This window comes from Caretta caretta, chromosome 8 (assembly GCF_965140235.1).
Source record: "Caretta caretta isolate rCarCar2 chromosome 8, rCarCar1.hap1, whole genome shotgun sequence".
Lineage (NCBI taxonomy): Eukaryota > Metazoa > Chordata > Testudines > Cheloniidae > Caretta > Caretta caretta.
Genome location: NC_134213.1, coordinates 39,074,290 through 39,093,390, shown reverse-complemented (window position 1 = coordinate 39,093,390; position 19,101 = coordinate 39,074,290). Strand labels below are relative to the sequence as shown.

At 43.9% G+C, this 19,101-nt stretch overlaps 2 protein-coding genes across 26 annotated transcripts in view; both read right to left on the bottom strand.

The window, feature by feature from the left end:
• The window catches only part of LOC125641569 (protocadherin gamma-C5), a 426,447-nt gene that overhangs the window by 88,001 nt on the left and 319,345 nt on the right, over positions 1–19,101 (bottom strand). Inside the window, exon 1 of one of the 25 annotated variants that reach the window (XM_048861711.2) lies at positions 5,113–7,688. The exons of 23 other annotated variants lie outside the window; for them this stretch is intronic. In XM_048861711.2, coding sequence (XP_048717668.2) covers positions 5,113–7,536 — 2,424 coding nt within the window. In that variant the 5' untranslated portion in view covers positions 7,537–7,688. Of the gene's footprint in view, positions 1–715; positions 3,339–5,112; positions 7,689–19,101 lie in introns of those variants that run through there. One more of the 25 variants, XM_048861723.2, reaches the window with a different exon arrangement.
• Positions 1–19,101, bottom strand: part of LOC142068331 (protocadherin gamma-B2-like) — a 153,077-nt gene that overhangs the window by 75,476 nt on the left and 58,500 nt on the right. The gene's annotated exons all lie outside the window — the stretch shown is intronic.

Genomic DNA, 19,101 nt, shown 5'->3' with positions numbered 1-19,101 from the left:
TTTAAGATGACTTACAAAATTTCCTCATCGCTTTCCCACTGGTGAATAATAAAGTCATAAAAAATCTAGCTTTATATGACACCATATCCCAATATCATGCTATAAAATTCACAAGAAAGAGGCAAGACATTGGCCAAACCATGAGCGCACTTTCCATATTTGTGATTATAACAACTTCAAAACTTTTGGCAGTTTTAACTTATGCACTTTTAACAAAAACAGTTCAAAAGAAGCATATTAAAGAGTATTAATGGAACTTTACATATTAAAATTAAAAGGTTGTCCTATTTTTCTCTGTCGTTAGCAGAAGCACATCATATTGGCGAGCAGGTACATAATATCGCTGCAAAATGCACTTATTTAATTTAATTTAATTTAAATATTTTCAAATGAGAGAAAAGAGCTCTTTGGAAAGAGCGAAGAGATTGGCAGTTAAGGAAGTGGATAGGGCCTTAGAAAATTTGAGTTTTATCTTGTGGTAAACCGCAGAATTCCTCTCTGAAATGCCCAGGTCACTTATTCCCATTGTGGTGAGCTTTATACTTTATAAAATGGGGATAACTTTCGCTGTCCTCCACCTGAGGACAAAGTCTGAGGCCACAAATATTATGGAAATGGGTACAAAAGAAAAGCCTAAACACATTAAGGCAGTATTTCACACTGACTGCGTATTCTCTATAAAGATAGTATATGAGGCATTAAAACAGAAACTCACCTCCCCAGCAGTCTCCGTCCCACCATGTAAACTGCTTGTTCCATTGCCAATAAACACCGTCCCTGAGCTGTCACTGCACAGAATATTCCTGTCCATCTGCACATTAGATTTCAGGAAAGTGAATTCATTCTTCCTGGCGTCTGAGGACAAACACAACTGGTAGGAATAAGGCAAAGTCCCATCTTCATAGTTGGGTGGAAACCTAGAGCCGGTCTTGGAATAAGGCTCCGGACCAAAACACTGAAGTAATTTAGGTTTCCTTGAACTTCGCAATTTCATCACAATAACGAGTGTAACGGTCAGGAGGAAGAAAAATGAGATCAGGGCTAAAGCCAGCACCAAGTAGAACTGTAAATCAGACTGAGATGCCGAGTCACTCGATTGGTCGCTCATTTCCGGAAGAGCCTCTTGGAAGTTCTCGGCAAACACCAGGCTGAGAGTCACTGTGGCGGACAGAGGCGGCTGCCCGTTGTCCTTCACCAGGGTGACCAGCCTGTGCTTCACAGCATCTCTGTCCGCAAAGGCGCGGGCTGTCCGGATCTCCCCGCTCTGCAGCCCCATGCTGAAGAGCGACGGGTCCGTGGCCTGGAGCAGGTGGTAGGAGAGCCAGGCATTGTGTCCCGAGTCAGCATCCACCGCCACCACCTTAGTCACCAGATAACCTGCCTCGGACGAGCGAGGCACCATCTCGAACAAGGCGGAGCCATCGGCTCCGAGCGAAGGGTACAGGATGCGAGGGGCGTTATCATTCTGATCCACAATAAACACCCTGACGGTGACATTGCTGCTGAGAGGCGGGGACCCGCCGTCTTGGGCCTTCACTTGCAGCTCAAACTCCCGGAATTGCTCGTAGTCGAAGGAGCGCTGCGCATAGATCGCTCCGGTCTGGGAGTTAATGGAGATGTAGGAGGAGAGAGGCACCTCTTCGAGGTTGCTGCTCAGGAAGGAGTAAGTGACTCGGGCGTTCCGGTCCAGATCCCGGTCTGAGGCTTTTACACTGAAAATAGATGGTCCAGAGGGATTGTTCTCTGGCACATAGGCGGTGTAGGAAGGTTTCTCAAAGACAGGCGCGTTGTCATTGATATCTGAGATCTGCAACAGGATGGTTTTCTGGGTGGAGAGTGGGGGAGAGCCTTTGTCTGTGGCGGTGATTGTGATATTGTACTCCGGGGTCCTTTCTCTGTCCAGAGAAGATTCCGTGACGATTTTATAATAATTGCGAGAGGAGGACACTATTGTAAATGGCAGACTCTTTAGAATGTAACAGGTGACCTGTCCGTTCTCTCCGGTATCTCGGTCATGGGCTTTGATCAGAGCTATCGCGGTCCCGCGCGCTGAGTCTTCCGGTATTTGGCTGGACACTGATGTAAATGTCACTTCCGGGGCGTTGTCATTCTCGTCAAAAATTTCTATTTGTATTTTGCAGTGAGCAGTTTGTCCACCTCCATCCCTAGCTTCTACTTCCAGCATGTATGTGTTTGTTTCTTCAAAATCTAAATACTCTGTATTTGTAATTCTTCCGTTCGCAGGATCTAAGTGAAACACTGTACGAGCATTTTCCTTCGCGTTGCTGAATGAGTATGTGATTTGCGCATTTAATCCTTCATCCTTATCCGTGGCTTTCACTTGAAGGACTAAGGAGCTTCGTGGTAGGTTTTCCCTAAGGCTGACTTTGTAGATCTCCTCAGTAAACACAGGGGGATTGTCATTGGCATCAGTGACATTAACCCTAATCTGAGCCGTCCCAGATTTGACTGGATCTCCCCCATCCACAGCCGTCAGGATCAAGTGATGGGAACTTTGTTTTTCCCGATCCAAAGATGTTTCCAGTACTAATTCTGGGTATTTATTTCCATCCGGGCTCTCTTTCACAGCCAGGGTAAAATGCGGACTCTTGCTGATTTGGTAACTCTGCACTGAGTTGATCCCGGTATCTGGATCTTGCGCTCGTCGTAGGGGAAATCGTGTACCCGGCAGTGCTAACTCATTGATTTCTAAACCAATGTTACTCTTGATAAACTGCGGGGCGTTATCATTAATGTCCTGGATCGCTACATTCACATGGAAAACATTTAAAGGACTTTCCACAACCATTTCGAGTGTCAGGACACAAACGGGTGTCTCCCGACATATCTCCTCCCGGTCTATCCTGCCATTCACATACAGGTTGCCATTTTCCCCATTCACACTGAAGTATTGCTTTTCCGAATTGACACGGAGCTTTCGCTGCTGCAATTCTCTGATATTTAATCCCAAATCCTTGGCGAGATTCCCCACAAGGGAACCTTTCGCCATTTCCTCAGGTATGGAATAACGAATCTGCTCCGAGACCGCCCGGCAGAGCAAAGACAATAAGAAAGGAAACAACAGTACTTGCCGTGTGACTGCCCGGCTCGGCTTTCGGCGCCTGATTTCCATTCCTGCCTCTGCCTGATTTGCTCTCTCCTTTCTCTGTTTTGGTTACATATGGTGTTTACAAATCCCATCCCAGCAGAGGGATAAACATTCCGGTATTGTGTGTTCTCACGGCAGTTCCCTTTTCTCAGCCGGACTGGGAAGGTCTCTCTGTTGTTTCCTCTGCGATCTGCGCTGCGTGACGGAGCAATCGCACTGCAGGAGGCTCCGGTGGATCTCCAGCTCCAGCCCTGACTCCGCATTGGCCAACAGCGGCACTCTGAGTCTCAACGGGAGAACTGCAACAGCAGCGATCTTATCAAGGCGCCGGTACAGTACTACTCACAAACATGTAGATTTGCTTGTTTTGTTTTGTGCTCCTAATTTGCATGGAAATGCAAAACATGTAGTATAATAAAAGCATTGCCTTGAAGTATAAATAACTGTTTTCTAATGTAAGTATAAATGTAAAGTCTAAATGCTTTTTCAATATAGATAAAAAGAAAGATAGATATAGATATAGATGTGTGGGTATCTATTTATTGATAGTGTAAAACTTACAATTCTTGAGATTTCTTTGCCTTTGTTTGCATATATATGCGTATATGTGTGGGTGTACGTCTTGGTGTGTGTCTGTGTAATGAATATGTACAAGAACAACAATTTCCATGTATTAACCACATTCTCCACAAACACTCCTATGGGTGAGATTCAGCTAAGCGCAGTTCTAAAGCGTTTGACAGAAAGCAATAGTTTTTAAACCCAATAGCACAAGTGATTGCGCGTTCAAAATATACATCTAAACTCCTGAGCAAAACTATTTTCGTGGTTAGCCCTTATTGTCCCTTTTAGGTGATCTTTCCTTCGAAAGTAATCTTGCCCACTCAGAATACACAGGTTGTTTCTAAAAAGTACTAAAAAAATTTCTCTTGAGTTGAACTATAATGAGAAACCAGGTCCTATTCTCTCATAGAACTGCGCTAAAGAAGACTTTGATAGTTTTCCACACATTCAAAAACTAAACAGGAATGGAAAAGTGAAATGAGTCCTCGTGAGCAAATGTATTCAAAGTCTTCCCAGAGATACAAAGACAAAGGAGACCGTCAAATCATGTAAGTATAATCACATGCCCACTATACAAAAATATTTCCTAGCCTTTCTTTGATTGCTTTAAACAATGTACTTTGGGAACATATATTACTGTTTTAATTTAAGAAAATACAATAAATATTAGAATCTTTTCTTTTATTGCACCAACTTCTGTTGGTGAATGCGACACGGTTTCGAATTTACCGAGAAGAGCTCGGGGTAATCTCGAATGCTTGTCTTTTTCACCAACAGAAGTTGGTCCAATAAAAGACAATATACTGGAACCAACTCGGCTACAACACCGCGCACAGAATCTTTTCTGTAATGCTAACTACATGCTATAAAAACTCATGACTGTAATGTGTCATGAATTTCTCTCAAATTCTCAAGGCTCATTTACAAGACAAAAGAACATTATTATTGCAGGAAATTTAAAAGAATGTCTAAATATTTGTCTCTAAACAATGTCTCTTCTTCTTAATCAAATACTTACATAACTTTAGTTTCATGATTATGCATTTCCTTTACAATACGGAAAGTCAGATGAAATCATATTTGGAGTTAAATACACTGGTTTATAAAAATAAGTTAATATTGAGAACTGTGCTGTCACTGAAACATTTTGCCCTTCAGTAACATTCTTATTCTCTCTGAAAATCTATGTTTCTAAAAATATAGGAAAATGTCCTTACTTTGTAATATCTCAAGTAAGGTAACTTATATAGTATCATGCTGGTTCGGATGATCAAAGCTTTAAAAGGAAAACATCTAGTATCACCGATAATCTCTCCCCCCCCCTCAGCATTCTCTAATACAGGCCCCCAAATACTTGATGCACTCAGTAATTCTGTAGCGATTAACAGCTAGCTACATTTACAAATATAAATCACAAGGTTAACCAGATATTAACTGACCTGAATGGACGTCTGATCCCTGTTATTGGCTAACTCTTCAGTAATTAGAATAGGATCTTTTATCTCATAAGCGTACTGACTAGTCAGATTATTTGCATAGTTTGATTTGGGAAAGTTGAATTGGCTCTTTCTGGAGTCCGTGGTTAGAGAACCCTCATGTGAGTAGGAGTGAAGAAAAGCTCTGACTCCATCGATTCCCACAAACTGCGAGACGGGAACTCCACTGAAAGTCACACTCGAGGAGTCAAACAGCTGCGAGTTTCGCCACCTGCGGAGCCTCAGGGCCAGTAACACTAGGATAAAGGTAAAGAACAAGCAAGAAACGGAAGCCACAGCTATCACCAAATACAAGGTGAGGCTGGACTGGGGGTCTGCAGGAGCTGAGAGACTGCTTAAATCGGAGAGGATTTCGGGGATGCTGTCAGCCACCACCACCGTGACAGTGGCTGTGGCAGAGAGAGGGGGCTGCCCGTTGTCCTTCACCAAAACCACCAGACTTTGCTTGAGCGCATCTTTGTCTACAAAGGAGCGAGCTGTCCTGATCTCGCCACTGTGGAGTCCCACAGAGAAGAGCCCCGGCTCTGTAGCCTTCAGCAGCTGGTAGGAGAGCCAGGCGTTCTGCCCGGAGTCTGCATCCACCGCCACCACCTTAGTGACCAGGTAACCAGGCTCGGAGGAGCGAGGGGCCAACTCCACTCCCGTGGAGCCATCGGTGGGAAAGGAGGGGTGTAAGATGTGCGGGCTGTTGTCATTCTGATCCAGTATAAAGAGAGTGACGGAGACATTACTGCTGAGAGGTGGGGAACCCCCATCCTGAGCCTGCACTTGGAACCGAATCTCCCGGAACTGTTCGTAATCGAAGGAGCGCAGAGCGTAGAGAGCCCCAGTCTCGGAGTTAATGGAGATGGAGGAGGAGAGCGGAGCTTCCTGGATCTGAGTTCCAGTAATGGAGTAAGTGATTCGGGAGTTGTCCTCCGAGTCGGAGTCATGCGCCGTCAGGCAGAAAAGGGAGGCTCCTATCGGGTTATTCTCCATGACGTAGCCGGTGTAGGATGTTTTATCGAAGAGGGGATAGTTGTCGTTCGTGTCTAAAATCCGGAGTGGGATCGTGATGGCTGTAGAAAGAGGAGGAGTCCCATTGTCTGTGGCGGTCACTGTGACGTTGTATGCTGCCACGTGCTCCCTGTCCAGAGCTCGGTCTGTCACCAGACTGTAGTAATTCTCGAAGGGTTTCTTCAGCTGGAAGGGGAGGTTGCTAGGTGTGGAGCACGTGACCTCCCCGTTCTCTCCTGAGTCTGGATCTTGCACATTTAAAAGGGCGATTACAGTCCCCGGGGGAGAGTCCTCGGGGATCGAGCTGACGAGAGATGTGATTGTTAATTCTGGAGCGTTGTCATTCACATCGCTAACAACTATCACAATTTTGGATCTGTCAAAAAGGCCTCCCCCGTCATGAGCTTGAACTTCAATTTCATACAACGCAGCTTCTTCAAAGTCCAAGTTCCCCACGACTGTTAATTCTCCCGTCCATGAATCCAAGTGGAATATCTGTGAAGGTTTATTAGTTATCTTTCTGATTGAGTATTTTACCTCTTGGTGTATCCCTTCATCCGGATCAGTCGCTTTCACTGTCACCATCGTGGACCCCGCAGGCATATTTTCTAAAACATTAACCTTATAGACAGACTGACTGAAAACTGGTGCATTGTCATTAACATCGTGAACAATGACGCGGATTTGCGCAGTGCCGGACGTGACTGGATCTCCCCCGTCAGTGGCTGTGAGGATTAGATCATGAACAGCTTGTTCTTCGCGGTCCAGAGACTTTTCCAACACCAGTTCTGCATATTTAACTCCATCTGATCCAGTTTGCACATCCAGAGAGAAATGCCTATTACTGCTGAGGTGGTAGCTCTGCAGAGAATTTATCCCTAAATCTGGGTCTTGCGCCTCCTGCAGGGGAAACCGAGATCCCGGTGCTGTTGTCTCGCTGATTTTTACTTCCGATTTTTCCGCCTGGAAGTTGGGAGCATTGTCATTAATATCTGTGATTTCAACTTCAACTCTATAAAGCTTCATTTTTTCTTCAACAATAATCTCAAAAGTTAACAGACACTTCTCCATCCGGCCACAGATCTGTTCTCTGTCTATTCTTTCCGTTGTGATTAAATGGCCGCTGTTAACATTCAAAGCAAAATATTGCGTCCTACCTTTTGATACAACGCGGACTCCGAGGTCTGAGAGCTCCTTTATATCCAGCCCCAGATCCTTTGCGATATTCCCCACAGTGGAGCCTTTCTGCATTTCCTCGGGAATCGAGTAGCGAGTCTGCCCAGAAACCGCTTCCCAAACGGTAACCAACATAAAGCAGAACAGGGCTCGCCCTTTGCAGTGCCGGAGCTTTTGAGTTTCTGCTAATCCCATGCTGATGTGGACACGCCTCTATGTCAAGAAACGTGTCTTGATTCTGTATTTGGACCCCCTGGTTCCGGCAACGTTGATTGTTAAACCAGAGTCAGTTTTAGCGAATATCTGCCTTTGCAATGTTCAATCCAGACCCGTTGAATGTGCTTCTGCTCTGTCAGTGTTCAGTGCTGTGTAACAACAGTGCTGGGCTGGCTGGATCTCTCGTCGCGTTCCTCTCCCTTACTGGTCAACAGCGGCGCTCAGAGTCTCAACCAATAACTGCAGAATCTCCTTGGTGGAATTTTTGACCGCTTTTTCACTGGATGGTTAACACTGTAAATATTCTGTTTTCTCATTAATATGTATGTGTTCGCCTGAGGTACACACAAGGAATAAGCATTTTTGTTGTACTGAATCTGACTTTATTAGTTATAAGGATTTAGTGATTAAAATTTTGTTTAAATTTACCATGATTGATTATGAACTACACATACATAGCTTTGTCCAGAGTTATGCATATTGTAAGTGTATATGGATATGTTTCTCCAATCTGATTCGCCTCTCTGCATTCGACCTTGGTGGTGCGTTGTGCAATTGTTGAATGCTAACATCCTTGTAGTAATCTTATTTCTGATTTTTACATCACTAGATGTATTTCAATTTTTTTCTATATTTGACTTGTTCATTTTTGTCCTTCAAGCCAATATATTCAGTTACTGCACTATGGATCAAATATTAATAAACGAATCAGGAGCGCTGTGTATGAGTTGGCTATATCTATTCTGTGATATACAATAATTTTTACCAATCTGGCAATTTTCATATTGAGTTTTATAATATTTAAGACAATGGGAGGTTATTGGAAATGGTGCTAAAAGAATGCTATTTTAAGAAGTATATATATATTCCTATAATGCACACATTTCAAATATCAAATCATATAAACACAACACACAGGTAGTAGTCATACAATGTGATCAATTGCAGACACAGATGGTGAGGAAAATCACCTAATTTTATCGTTGGTTATACACCTTTGAAAGCTCTGACCACTAATGCATCTCTTCCAGGGTAGTGTTTAATATTATAAACCTAGGAGAAGCTTAAAACGGTATTTTAAACTATCAAACAGGCAAATAAATATTTCCTTTCCCCCTCTACAGTGGTATATGCCTTTATCGTCTACAAAAATAAAATTAAAACACGGAGCCTAGACCCATGGTAGTCAATAGTCAGTCATACACCAGTGCTACTTTGAAGAGCCCATATCTTGAATTGCAAGAAATAGGAGCACTGTCTGTGCTACAGAAAAGGAGTCATAACATTCCAGTGGTACTCAGTACTTGCTTCTCGTTTTGGAAAGAGTAGGGAAACTAACCCTTAGAATATTACATATACACATTTATATACAAAGACTTTTTAAAAGATATTATCTAAATGTTTAAGGCATCACATGACCACTGAACATTTGGACTCATGGTAACTAAGGGAGTCTGGCTTGACAGAGGCAGGTAAAGAGAGAGAGAGAGAGAAGGCCAAGCAAACTGTTTTAAACTCTCTAAAATATTTGTACTACAGATTTTCCCCTTATTAGACATGTGGCATGGACAGTTACAGGAAGAGGTGTTTCAATGGTTTTGTCATCACTTCTTTGGAATGACATACTTAACTCTCTAATGGCCTTGGCGCAGTTGAGTAAAGTGGCCATCACAAATTTATGCAGATAAAACCTTCATATCAGAACATAACTTCATGCTATATAGGTGATATTGAAGAGGTGAGAAATCTTTGTACTTTTCTGGACAGTACAAATATATTAAATTCATAATTCCTTTAAGGAAATAGTATGCAATCTTATTATCTTAAAGGGAGTTACCCAGACACTTCTATTTCAACACATTGGATTAGATAAAACAGTAAAACAAATTTATTAACTATAAAAAGATGGATTTTAAGTGAGAACAAGTATTGCAGCATCAAAGTCAGAAATGGTTACAAGAAAAACAAAGATAAAAAGCTTACTAGTATCTACTTAAGAAACTATCTTAGTAGCAAAGCACACTTTCTCACCACATGCTCCAGCAGATTACTGACCAAGGTCAGGACCCCTCCCCCAGAGTCCAATGGCTGTTTCCTTTTGTCTTCTCAAGTGCTGAGAATGATGTGGGCAGGGAGAGAAAGAGGGATCCCTTGGGCAGTTTGTCCCTTCTTTTTATAATTTCAGTCCCCCCACCCCTTGAAAAATATTTCCAGCTGAGACCAGGAGACAAAGAGTACATGTGGAAGAATATTCCATGTTGTTTTTTTCCACCTGTTTGAACTTCCTTTGTTTTCCCTCCTTGCTTGATGACTCTGTTTGCTGCTTAAATGCAAATTAAGGCAAGCACACATTCCTTCCTTTCTTTAGGACAGACCTGATTTCTGCTTGGGCAGGGCTGTAGAACACGTGTTCATAACATCATACTGGGGAATTTTATACTTTCACATGCAATGTTGCCACACATATTTTACCAGTACATTACTGACCAGCAAATTATGAGTTTTCATATGAAACCTTTCAAGGCATATGTTGTACAAAGATTATTACAATAATGTGTAGGGTGTGAATACAGGGGTGTATTCCATAGCACCCTCCCACCGGCTGAGCTTGCAGCTGAGAGTACATGCCAGTAGGGGAATAAAAAGAACTTTATCTCTATGCTGCTTGAACTCTGGGTGCAAAGTGTTTCTAGGCATAAGCAAGAGATCTCCAGCTGCTTTGCTTGGGTTACCCTAAAGGACATATGCTGCTTACTTATTATGGAAGCTTCAATTAGCTTTTGAAAATAAAGACTGCATCTCATTTGTGTTTCTATGATTACCTGCTTTAACTTTTTAAATAAATCTTGGATTTTCTTTTCCTATTTAATAAATCTTTATAAAGTTTATTATAGAATTGGACAGAAGCATTGTCTTTAGCATGATATCCAAAGTGCAACTGACCTGGAGTAAATGACTGGTCCTTTGGGACAGGGAGTAACCTGAATATTGCTGTGATTCTTGATGTCAGGTACTATCTATTAAAAAGGTAAGCTCATGGTGGTGGTGAGACAGACTAGTAATAAGGGGACTATCTGTGACTCCATGTTAAGGCTGTCATAGTGCCTAAGGTGTTTACACTTGATATTTGTTTAGCAAAATCTAAGTATAGAACTCACAACCAATTTGGGGTTTGTTCCATGGTTCCTAACAGTCTGGCCTGACTTTAGTACTTACTCTCTTGAGTCACTGCAGGCAGCGATACAGAAGGAACACAAGCCACAATAGGGAAAGAGCAGGTTAAATAATGTTTAAATAAGTTGGTAGGGCCTGACGAAATTCATCTTACAGTACTTAAGAAACTAGGCGAAGCAATCTCAGAACTGTTAGCCATTTTCTTTGCGAACTCCTAGGGGACAGATGAGGTCCCAGAGGACTGGAAAAGGGCAAACATAGTATCTGTCTTTTAAAAGAGGAAAAAGATGAACCTGAGGAATTATAGACCTGTCAGCCTAATTTCAATACTAGGATAGATACTAAAACTAATTACTAAACAATACTGAAACTAATTAGTGATACTGAATTATAAGATACTGAAACTAATTATTAAACAATCATTTTGTAAGGTTCTAGAGGACAACAGAATTATAAAGAATAGCCAGCATGGATTTGTCAAGAACAAAACATGCTAACCAAACTATTTGCCTTCTTTGACAGGGTTACTGGCTTTGGGGAGTGGACGGAAGCAGTAGATATAATATATATTGATTTTAGTAAGGTTTCTGACACAGTCCCACATGACATTCTCATAAGCATACTGGGGAAATGCAGTCTAGATGAAATTTGTATAAGATGAGTTCACAACTGGTTGAAAGACCTTATTCAAAGAGTAGTTATCAATGGTTAATTCACAAACTGGGAGGATGAATTTAATGGGGTTCTGCAGTGGTCAGTCCTGGGTCCAATATTATTCAATATTTTCATTAATGACTTTCATAATGGAGTGGAGAGTATGCTTACAAAATTTGTTGATGACACCAAGATGGGAGGGCTTGCAAGCACTTTGGAATACCGGATTATAATTCAAAATGACCTCTACAAAATGGAGAATTGGTCTGAATTCAACAAAATGAAATTCAATAAAGACAAGTGCAAAGTACTTAGGAGGGAAAAAATCAAATGCACAGCTACAAAATGGGGAATAACTGGCTAGATAGTAGTTGTCAAGGTTCCTCCCCCACTTTGAACTCTAGGGTACAGATGTGGGGACCTGCATGAAAAACCTCCTAAGCTTATCTTTACCAGCTTAGGTCAAAACTTCCCCAAGGTACAAAATATTACACCCGTTATCCTTGGAATGGCCGCTACCACCACCAAACTAATACTGGTTACTGGGGAAGAGCTGTTTGGACGCGTCTTTCCCCCCAAAATACTTCCCAAAACCTTGCACCCCACTTCCTGGACAAGATTTGGTAAAAAGCCTCACCAATTTGCCTAGGTGACTACAGACCCAGACCCTTGGATCTTAAGAACAATGAACAATCATTCAGTTTTTTACAAGAAGACTTTTAATAAAAAATAGAAGTAAATAGAAATAAAGAAATCCCCCCTGTAAAATCAGGATGGTAGATATCTTACAGGGTAATTAGATTCCAAAACATAGAGAACCCCTCTAGGCAAAACCTTAAGTTACACAAAAGATACACAGACAGAAATAGTTATTCTATTCAGCACAATTCTTTTCTCAACCATTCAAAGAAATCATAATCTAACACATACCTAGCTAGATTACTTACTAAAAGTTCTAAGACTCCATTCCTGTTCTGTCTCTGGCAAGAGCAGCATACAAACAGACACAGACCCTTTGTTTTTCTCCCTCCTCCCAGCTTTTGAAAGTATCTTGTCTCCTCATTGGTCATTTTGGTCAGGTGCCAGCGAGGTTACCTTTAGCTTCTTAACCCTTTACAGGTGAGAGGAGCTTTCCCCTGGCCAGGAGGGATTTCAAAGGGGCCTACCCTTCCCTTTACATTTATGACACGCCCCCCAAATCTCAGCTAGGGTGAAACACTGGCTGGGATTTCTTCCTGGAGCTCTAGGAAAAACAGAGTTAATAAGACACATGCATCTCTAAATATACTACCAAGTACATAAAGACTAACAATATTTTCCACATCTCAAGGACGATTTTAACCAGTTGATTCTGGGAAACTTTCACTGGAGAGTGCATCAGCCACTTTGTTAGAAGCTCCTGAGATGTGTTGGATGTCGAAATCAAAATCTTGGAGAGCTAAACTCCACCGAAGAAGTTTTTTGTCAGTTTCCTTGACGGTGTGAAGCCACTTCAGTGCAGCATGGTCGGTTTGCAGGTGGAAACGCCGTCCCCAAACATATGGGCGTAGCTTTTCCAGAGCGTAGACAATGGCGTAACATTCTTTTTCAGTGACTGACCAGTTGCTTTCCCTCTCAGACAGTTTTTTGCTGAGAAACACTACAGGGTGGAATTCTTGATCAGGTCCTTTCTGCATTAAAACTGCTCCCACACCACGCTCAGATGCATCTGTGGTTACTAGGAACGGTTTGTCAAAGTCTGGGGCCCTTAGTACAGGGTCAGACATGAGTGTCGCTTTAAGCTTGTTAAAGGCCTTCTGACACTTTCCGGTCCACTGAACAGCATTTGGCTGTTTCTTTTTGGTTAGGTCTGTCAGTGGGGCAGCGATTTGGCTGTAGTGCGGTACAAATCGTCTGTAATAACCAGCCAAGCCTAAGAAGGATTGAACCTGTTTCTTTGACTTTGGGACAGGCCACTTTTGGATAGCATCCACTTTGGCCTGTAGGGGGCTGATAGTTCCTTGACCCACCTGGTGTCCAAGGTAAGTCACTCTGTTTAGGCCTATTTGACACTTCTTGGCCTTAACAGTTAGTCCTGCCTCCCTTATGCGCTCAAGGACTTTTTGTAGATGTTCCAGGTGGTCTGCCCAGGAATCCGAAAATATGGCCACATCGTCAAGGTAGGCGACTGCATATTCTCCTAATCCCGCTAGGAGACCATCTACAAGTCTTTGGAAAGTGGCGGGTGCATTTCACAGCCCGAAAGGGAGTACATTAAATTCATACAGCCCGAGATGTGTGATGAAGGCTGACCTTTCCTTGGCAGATTCATCTAGCGGTACCTGCCAGTACCCCTTGGTTAAGTCCAAGGTAGAGATGAACTGGGCCCGTCCCAGTTTCTCTAATAGTTCATCTGTGCGTGGCATTGGATAGTTGTCTGGGCGAGTTACAGCATTTAGCTTACGGTAGTCCACGCAAAAACGTATTTCCCCATCTGGTTTGGGAACTAGAACCACTGGAGATGCCCATGCACTTTCAGAGGGGCGGATTACCCCCATCTGTAACATATCCTGGATCTCCCGTTCTATAGCAGTTTTAGCTTGAGGAGACACCCGGTAAGGTTGGACCCTAATTGGGTGAGCATTACCTGTGTCAATGGAGTGGTATGCCTGTTCAGTCAGTCCTGGGGTGGCTGAGAACGTTGGCGCGTAGCTAGTGCACAGCTCCTGGATCTGCTGTCGCTGCATACGCCCAAGGGTCATGGAGAGGTTCACCTCTTCCACACCACCAGCACATTTCCCTTCGTAGTAAACACCTTCAGGCCACTCAGCGTCGCCTCCTCCCTGGGCTGTAAACTGACAAACCTTTAATTCTCTGGAATAAAAGGGCTTTAGAGAATTAATATGGTACACCTTAGGCTTTCGGTTGGAGGTGGGGAATGCTATGAGATAATTAACAGCTCCCAGGCGCTCCTGGACCATGAATGGCCCTTCCCACGATGCTTCCATTTTATGGGCCTGGAGCGCCTTTAAGACCATGACCTGGTCTCCTACTTTGAAGGAACGCTCTCTGGCATGCTTATCATACCAGGCTTTTTGCTCTTTTTGAGCATCCTGTAAGTTTTCTCTAGCAAGGGCTAAAGAAGTTCGGAGGGTGTTTTGTAGGTTGGTTACGAAGTCCAGAATGTTAGTTCCTGGAGAAGGTGTAAATCCCTCCCATTGCTGCTTCACCAACTGCAATGGCCCCTTAACCTCACGGCCATATACAAGTTCAAATGGGGAAAACCCTAAACTGGGATGTGGTACAGCTCTGTAGGCAAAGAGCAACTGCTGCAACACTAGGTCCCAATCATTGGAGTGCTCATTTACAAATTTACGTATCATGGCCCCCAAAGTTCCATTAAACTTCTCCACCATGCCATTTGTTTGATGGTGGTAAGGAGTGGCAACCAAGTGATTTACCCCATGAGCTTCCCAAAGGTTTTTCATAGTTCCTGCCAGGAAATTAGTCCCTGCATCTGTGAGGATGTCGGAGGGCCAACCTACCCTGGCAAAAATGTCTGCTAGTGCTTGGCACACACTTTTAGCCCTGGTGTTGCTTAGAGCTACTGCTTCTGGCCATCGGGTGGCAAAATCCATGAAAGTCAGTATGTACTGCTTTCCTCTGGGTGTCTTTTTCGGAAAAGGACCCAGAATATCCACAGCTACTCGCTGAAATGGAACTTCAATGATGGGGAGGGGTTGTAGAGGGGCTTTGACCTGGTCTTGGGGTTTTCCCACTCTTTGGCACACCTCACAAGACTGGACATAGGTAGAAACATCCTTGCCCATTCCCTCCCAGTGGAATGACCCCCCCAAACGGTCTTTGGTCCTGTTCACCCCAGCATGGCCACTAGGGTGATCATGGGCTAAGCTCAAGAGCTTGGCCCGGTATTTAGTTGGAACTACCAACTGTCTCTGAGGATGCCAGTCTTCCTGGTGTCCACCAGAAAGAGTTTCCTTGTATAAAAGTCCTCTTTCTATAACAAACCTGGATCGATTAGAAGAGCTGAGAGGCGGTGGGTTGCTCCGTGCCGCCGTCCAAGCTCTCTGGAGGCTTTCATCTGCTTCCTGTTCGGTCTGGAACTGTTCCCTTGATGCTGGAGACATCAGTTCCTCATGGGATTGTGGACCTAGGCTTGGTCCCTCTGGAAGCGATATAGGGGATGGAGCTGTTTCTGTTGACTGTGAACCGCTCTCCGCTGGTGCACTATGTTGGGATTCAGGCTCCGGCTGAGCCTCTTGTGTAGGGTTATCGGCTGCTGCCAGTTCAGGTTCGGTGGGGCCCTCTGGTGTTGAGGTTGCAAGTACTGGATTCAGTGCTGACACGGGGTCTGGTGTTGGTTGTTCGGCTGGTTCCGGTTCTAGGACTGGTTCCGTCTGGGTCTCTGGGACTGGATCCACTACTGCTGTTGCAGACATTGGCCTGGGGTCCAGGTCCATCACCTCTGACCGGGTCCTGATAGAAGTTTCCGGAACAGAGCTAGGCCTCACGGCTTGTTTAGCCTGGCTGCGGGTGACCGTTCCCACCCTCTTGGCCTGTTTCACATGATTGGCCAAGTCTTCCCCCAACAGCATGGGGATGGGATAATCATCATAGACTGCAAAAGTCCACATTCCTGACCAGCCCTTGTACTGGACAGGCAACTTGGCTGTAGGCAAATTGAAAGAGTTGGACTTGAAGGGTTGAATCGTCACTTGGATCTCTGGGTTGATTAAATTGGGGTCCACTAAGGAAGCATGGATAGCTGACACTTGTGCTCCGGTGTCCCTCCACGCGGTGACCTTCTTCCCGCCCACACTCACAGTTTCCCTCCGCTCCAAGGGTATCTGGGAGGTATCTGGGCCTGTGGACCTCTGGTGTGATTCCGGTGCAATGAACTGTAATCTGTTGGGGTTCTTGGGGCAGTTGGCCTTTACATGCCCCAGCTCGTTACATTTAAAACATCGTCCAGCTGATGGGTCACTGGGGCGAGGAGGGTTGCTGGAGAACGGGGTGGTGGGACGATAAGGGGTCTGGAGGGTTCTTTGGGAGGTAGGTGGGGCTTTGGGCGGCCCCCGGTAATAGGGTGTGGTCTGGGGTGGTCCCTTCTGGTCTCCAATCCAACTGCGACCAGTTTTCTTCTTCTCTGCCACCTCCACCCATCTGGCTCCAATCTCTCCTGCCTCGATTACAGTTTTGGGCTTCCCGTCTAGGATGTATCTTTCTATTTCCTCAGGAACACCCTCTAAGAATTGTTCCATTTGCATTAGGAAGGGCAAATTTACTGGAGATTCAACACTTGCTCCTGATATCCAGGCATCCCAATGTTTCACAATGTGGTAGGCATGTTGGGTAAATGACATGTCTGGTTTCCACCTTAGGGCTCTGAACCTCCGACGAGACTGCTCGGGTGTTATCCCCATTCTGACTCTCGCCTTGGATTTAAACAGTTCATACTTGTTCATGTGTTCTTTAGGCATTTCAGCTGCCACCTCAGCTAAGGGTCCACTGAGCTGCGGCCTCAGCTCTACCATGTATTGGTCAGTAGAGATGTTGTACCCAAGGCAGGCCCTTTCGAAGTTTTCTAAGAAGGCCTCAGTATCATCACCTGCCTTGTAGGTGGGGAACTTTCTGGGATGGGAAGTGGTACCTGGAGAAGGATTGCTAGGGTTTGTTGGTATATTCTGCTGGGCCTTTATCCTCTCCACCTCCTCCACATGCTTCCTCTCTTTTTCCTTCTCCTCCTCCACATGCTTCCTCTCTTTTTCCTTCTCCTCCTCCACATGCTTCCTTGCCTCCATTTCCCTCTTGTGGGCAGCCTCCTGTACCTCCTTCTCCAGCCGCATGAGTTCTATCTGTCTTTCATGTTCCCTTTGTCTTTCCTCAGCCTGAAATTTGGCTAATTCCAGCTGTAGTCGAGCTGAGGATTTGGTCATTCTAACCTCTCTGTTTTTAACTAAATTTACACCTGAGGTTTAGAAATAAACAAACAAAACTTGGCTGTAAAATTTTGCTGTGCTGCAATAGAATACCTATTCTCTGATAGTGATTGTCAGCCTACAGAAAAAGACAATTCCCTTGTCTCTGCTCTGGGCCCAAATTAAAGCAAAAAACCTCCAACTGCTTGGAAACCTGCTTACCCAGCCCAAAGAAAAAGCAAATGGGTAGAACACACACCCCCTATTTACTTTTAGGAAGAAAAGAAAAAAAAACCTCTGGGTTGGAAGACTGTGAATTTCCCTGCAGGAGTTAAGTACCCTGCCTCCAGGCAAAGAAAACCTGCAATTCACAAGATAATCCCCTTTTGTCTCTGCTTGGCCACAAAGCAGAGAGAAACCAAGCTGTTTTCAGTTTCAAAGCTGCTTTCTGGACTTCCTAAAAATTCCTTTTTAAAATCTGTATTTCTAGTTCAAAAAATCTCAACTGGATCTCAAAATGATTTCAGGTTAATCCCACCACTATGCCACCATGTCAAGGTTCCTCCCCCACTCTGAACTCTAGGGTACAGATGTGGGGACCTGCATGAAAAACCTCCTAAGCTTATCTTTACCAGCTTAGGTCAAAACTTCCCCAAGGTACAAAATATTACACCCGTTATCCTTGGAATGGCCGCTACCACCACCAAACTAATACTGGTTACTGGGGAAGAGCTGTTTGGACGCGTCTTTCCCCCCAAAATACTTCCCAAAACCTTGCAGTAGTACTGCTGAAAAGGATCATGGGATTATAGCAGATTGCAAATTGAATATGAATCAACAGTGTGATGCAGTTGTGGAAAAGGCTAATAACATTCTGGGGTGTATTAAGAGGAGTGTGATATGTAAGACATAGGAGATAATTGTCCCCCTGTATTCAGCACTGTTGAGGTTTCAGCTGCGGTGCTGTGTCCAATTCTGGACACCACACTTTGGGAAAAATGTGGACAAACTGCAGAGAGTCCAGAGGAGAGCAACAAAAATGATCAAATGTTTAGAAAACCTGACCTATGCAGAAAGGTTAAACAAACTGGGCATATTTAGTCTTGTGAAAAGAAGACTGAAAGGGGACCTGATAACAGTTTTCAGATATGTTAAGGGTGTTGTAAAGAGGATGGTGATCAGTAGTTCTCTATGTCCACTGAAGGACAAGAAGTAATTGGCTTAATCTGCAGTAAGGGAGATTTAGGTTAGACTAGGAAAACCTTTCTAACTATAAGGGCAGCAAAACACTTGACTAGGCTTCCAAGGGAGGTTGTGGAATCCCCATCATTGGAGGTTTTAAAGAAAGGGGTTGGACAAACACCTGTTGTGATGCTGGCAAACTAGGTGCCAACTTCTGCCAAGGTCCCCATGCCTCATTTGAATATTAACAAACAGGTAGCTGGAATCAGTATAGTTCACCTGAGTGTTAGTATTATTAAAACAGGTATCAGAATTATAAAAATGTGCTTAGTGTTTAGAATTTATTGAATGCTTGTAAGTTTCTGCGTGCATTAATCTCACTTATAAAATCTGTATCCAACATTGTAAGGTAATATTTAAGCATTTGTATTATAAGCCTCTGTAAATCACCAGACAGGACAGAAACATTAACTCGTGTTAAATACTAGCCTCCAACAAAAGATGTTATGTCCTGCCTGGCAAAGAAGGCCCATCAACACCAGAACAACTATTGTGAAACATCAGAAGACAAAAGACTCTGTTTATTACTCTTCCCCCGTACCCCATGAGTAGGAAA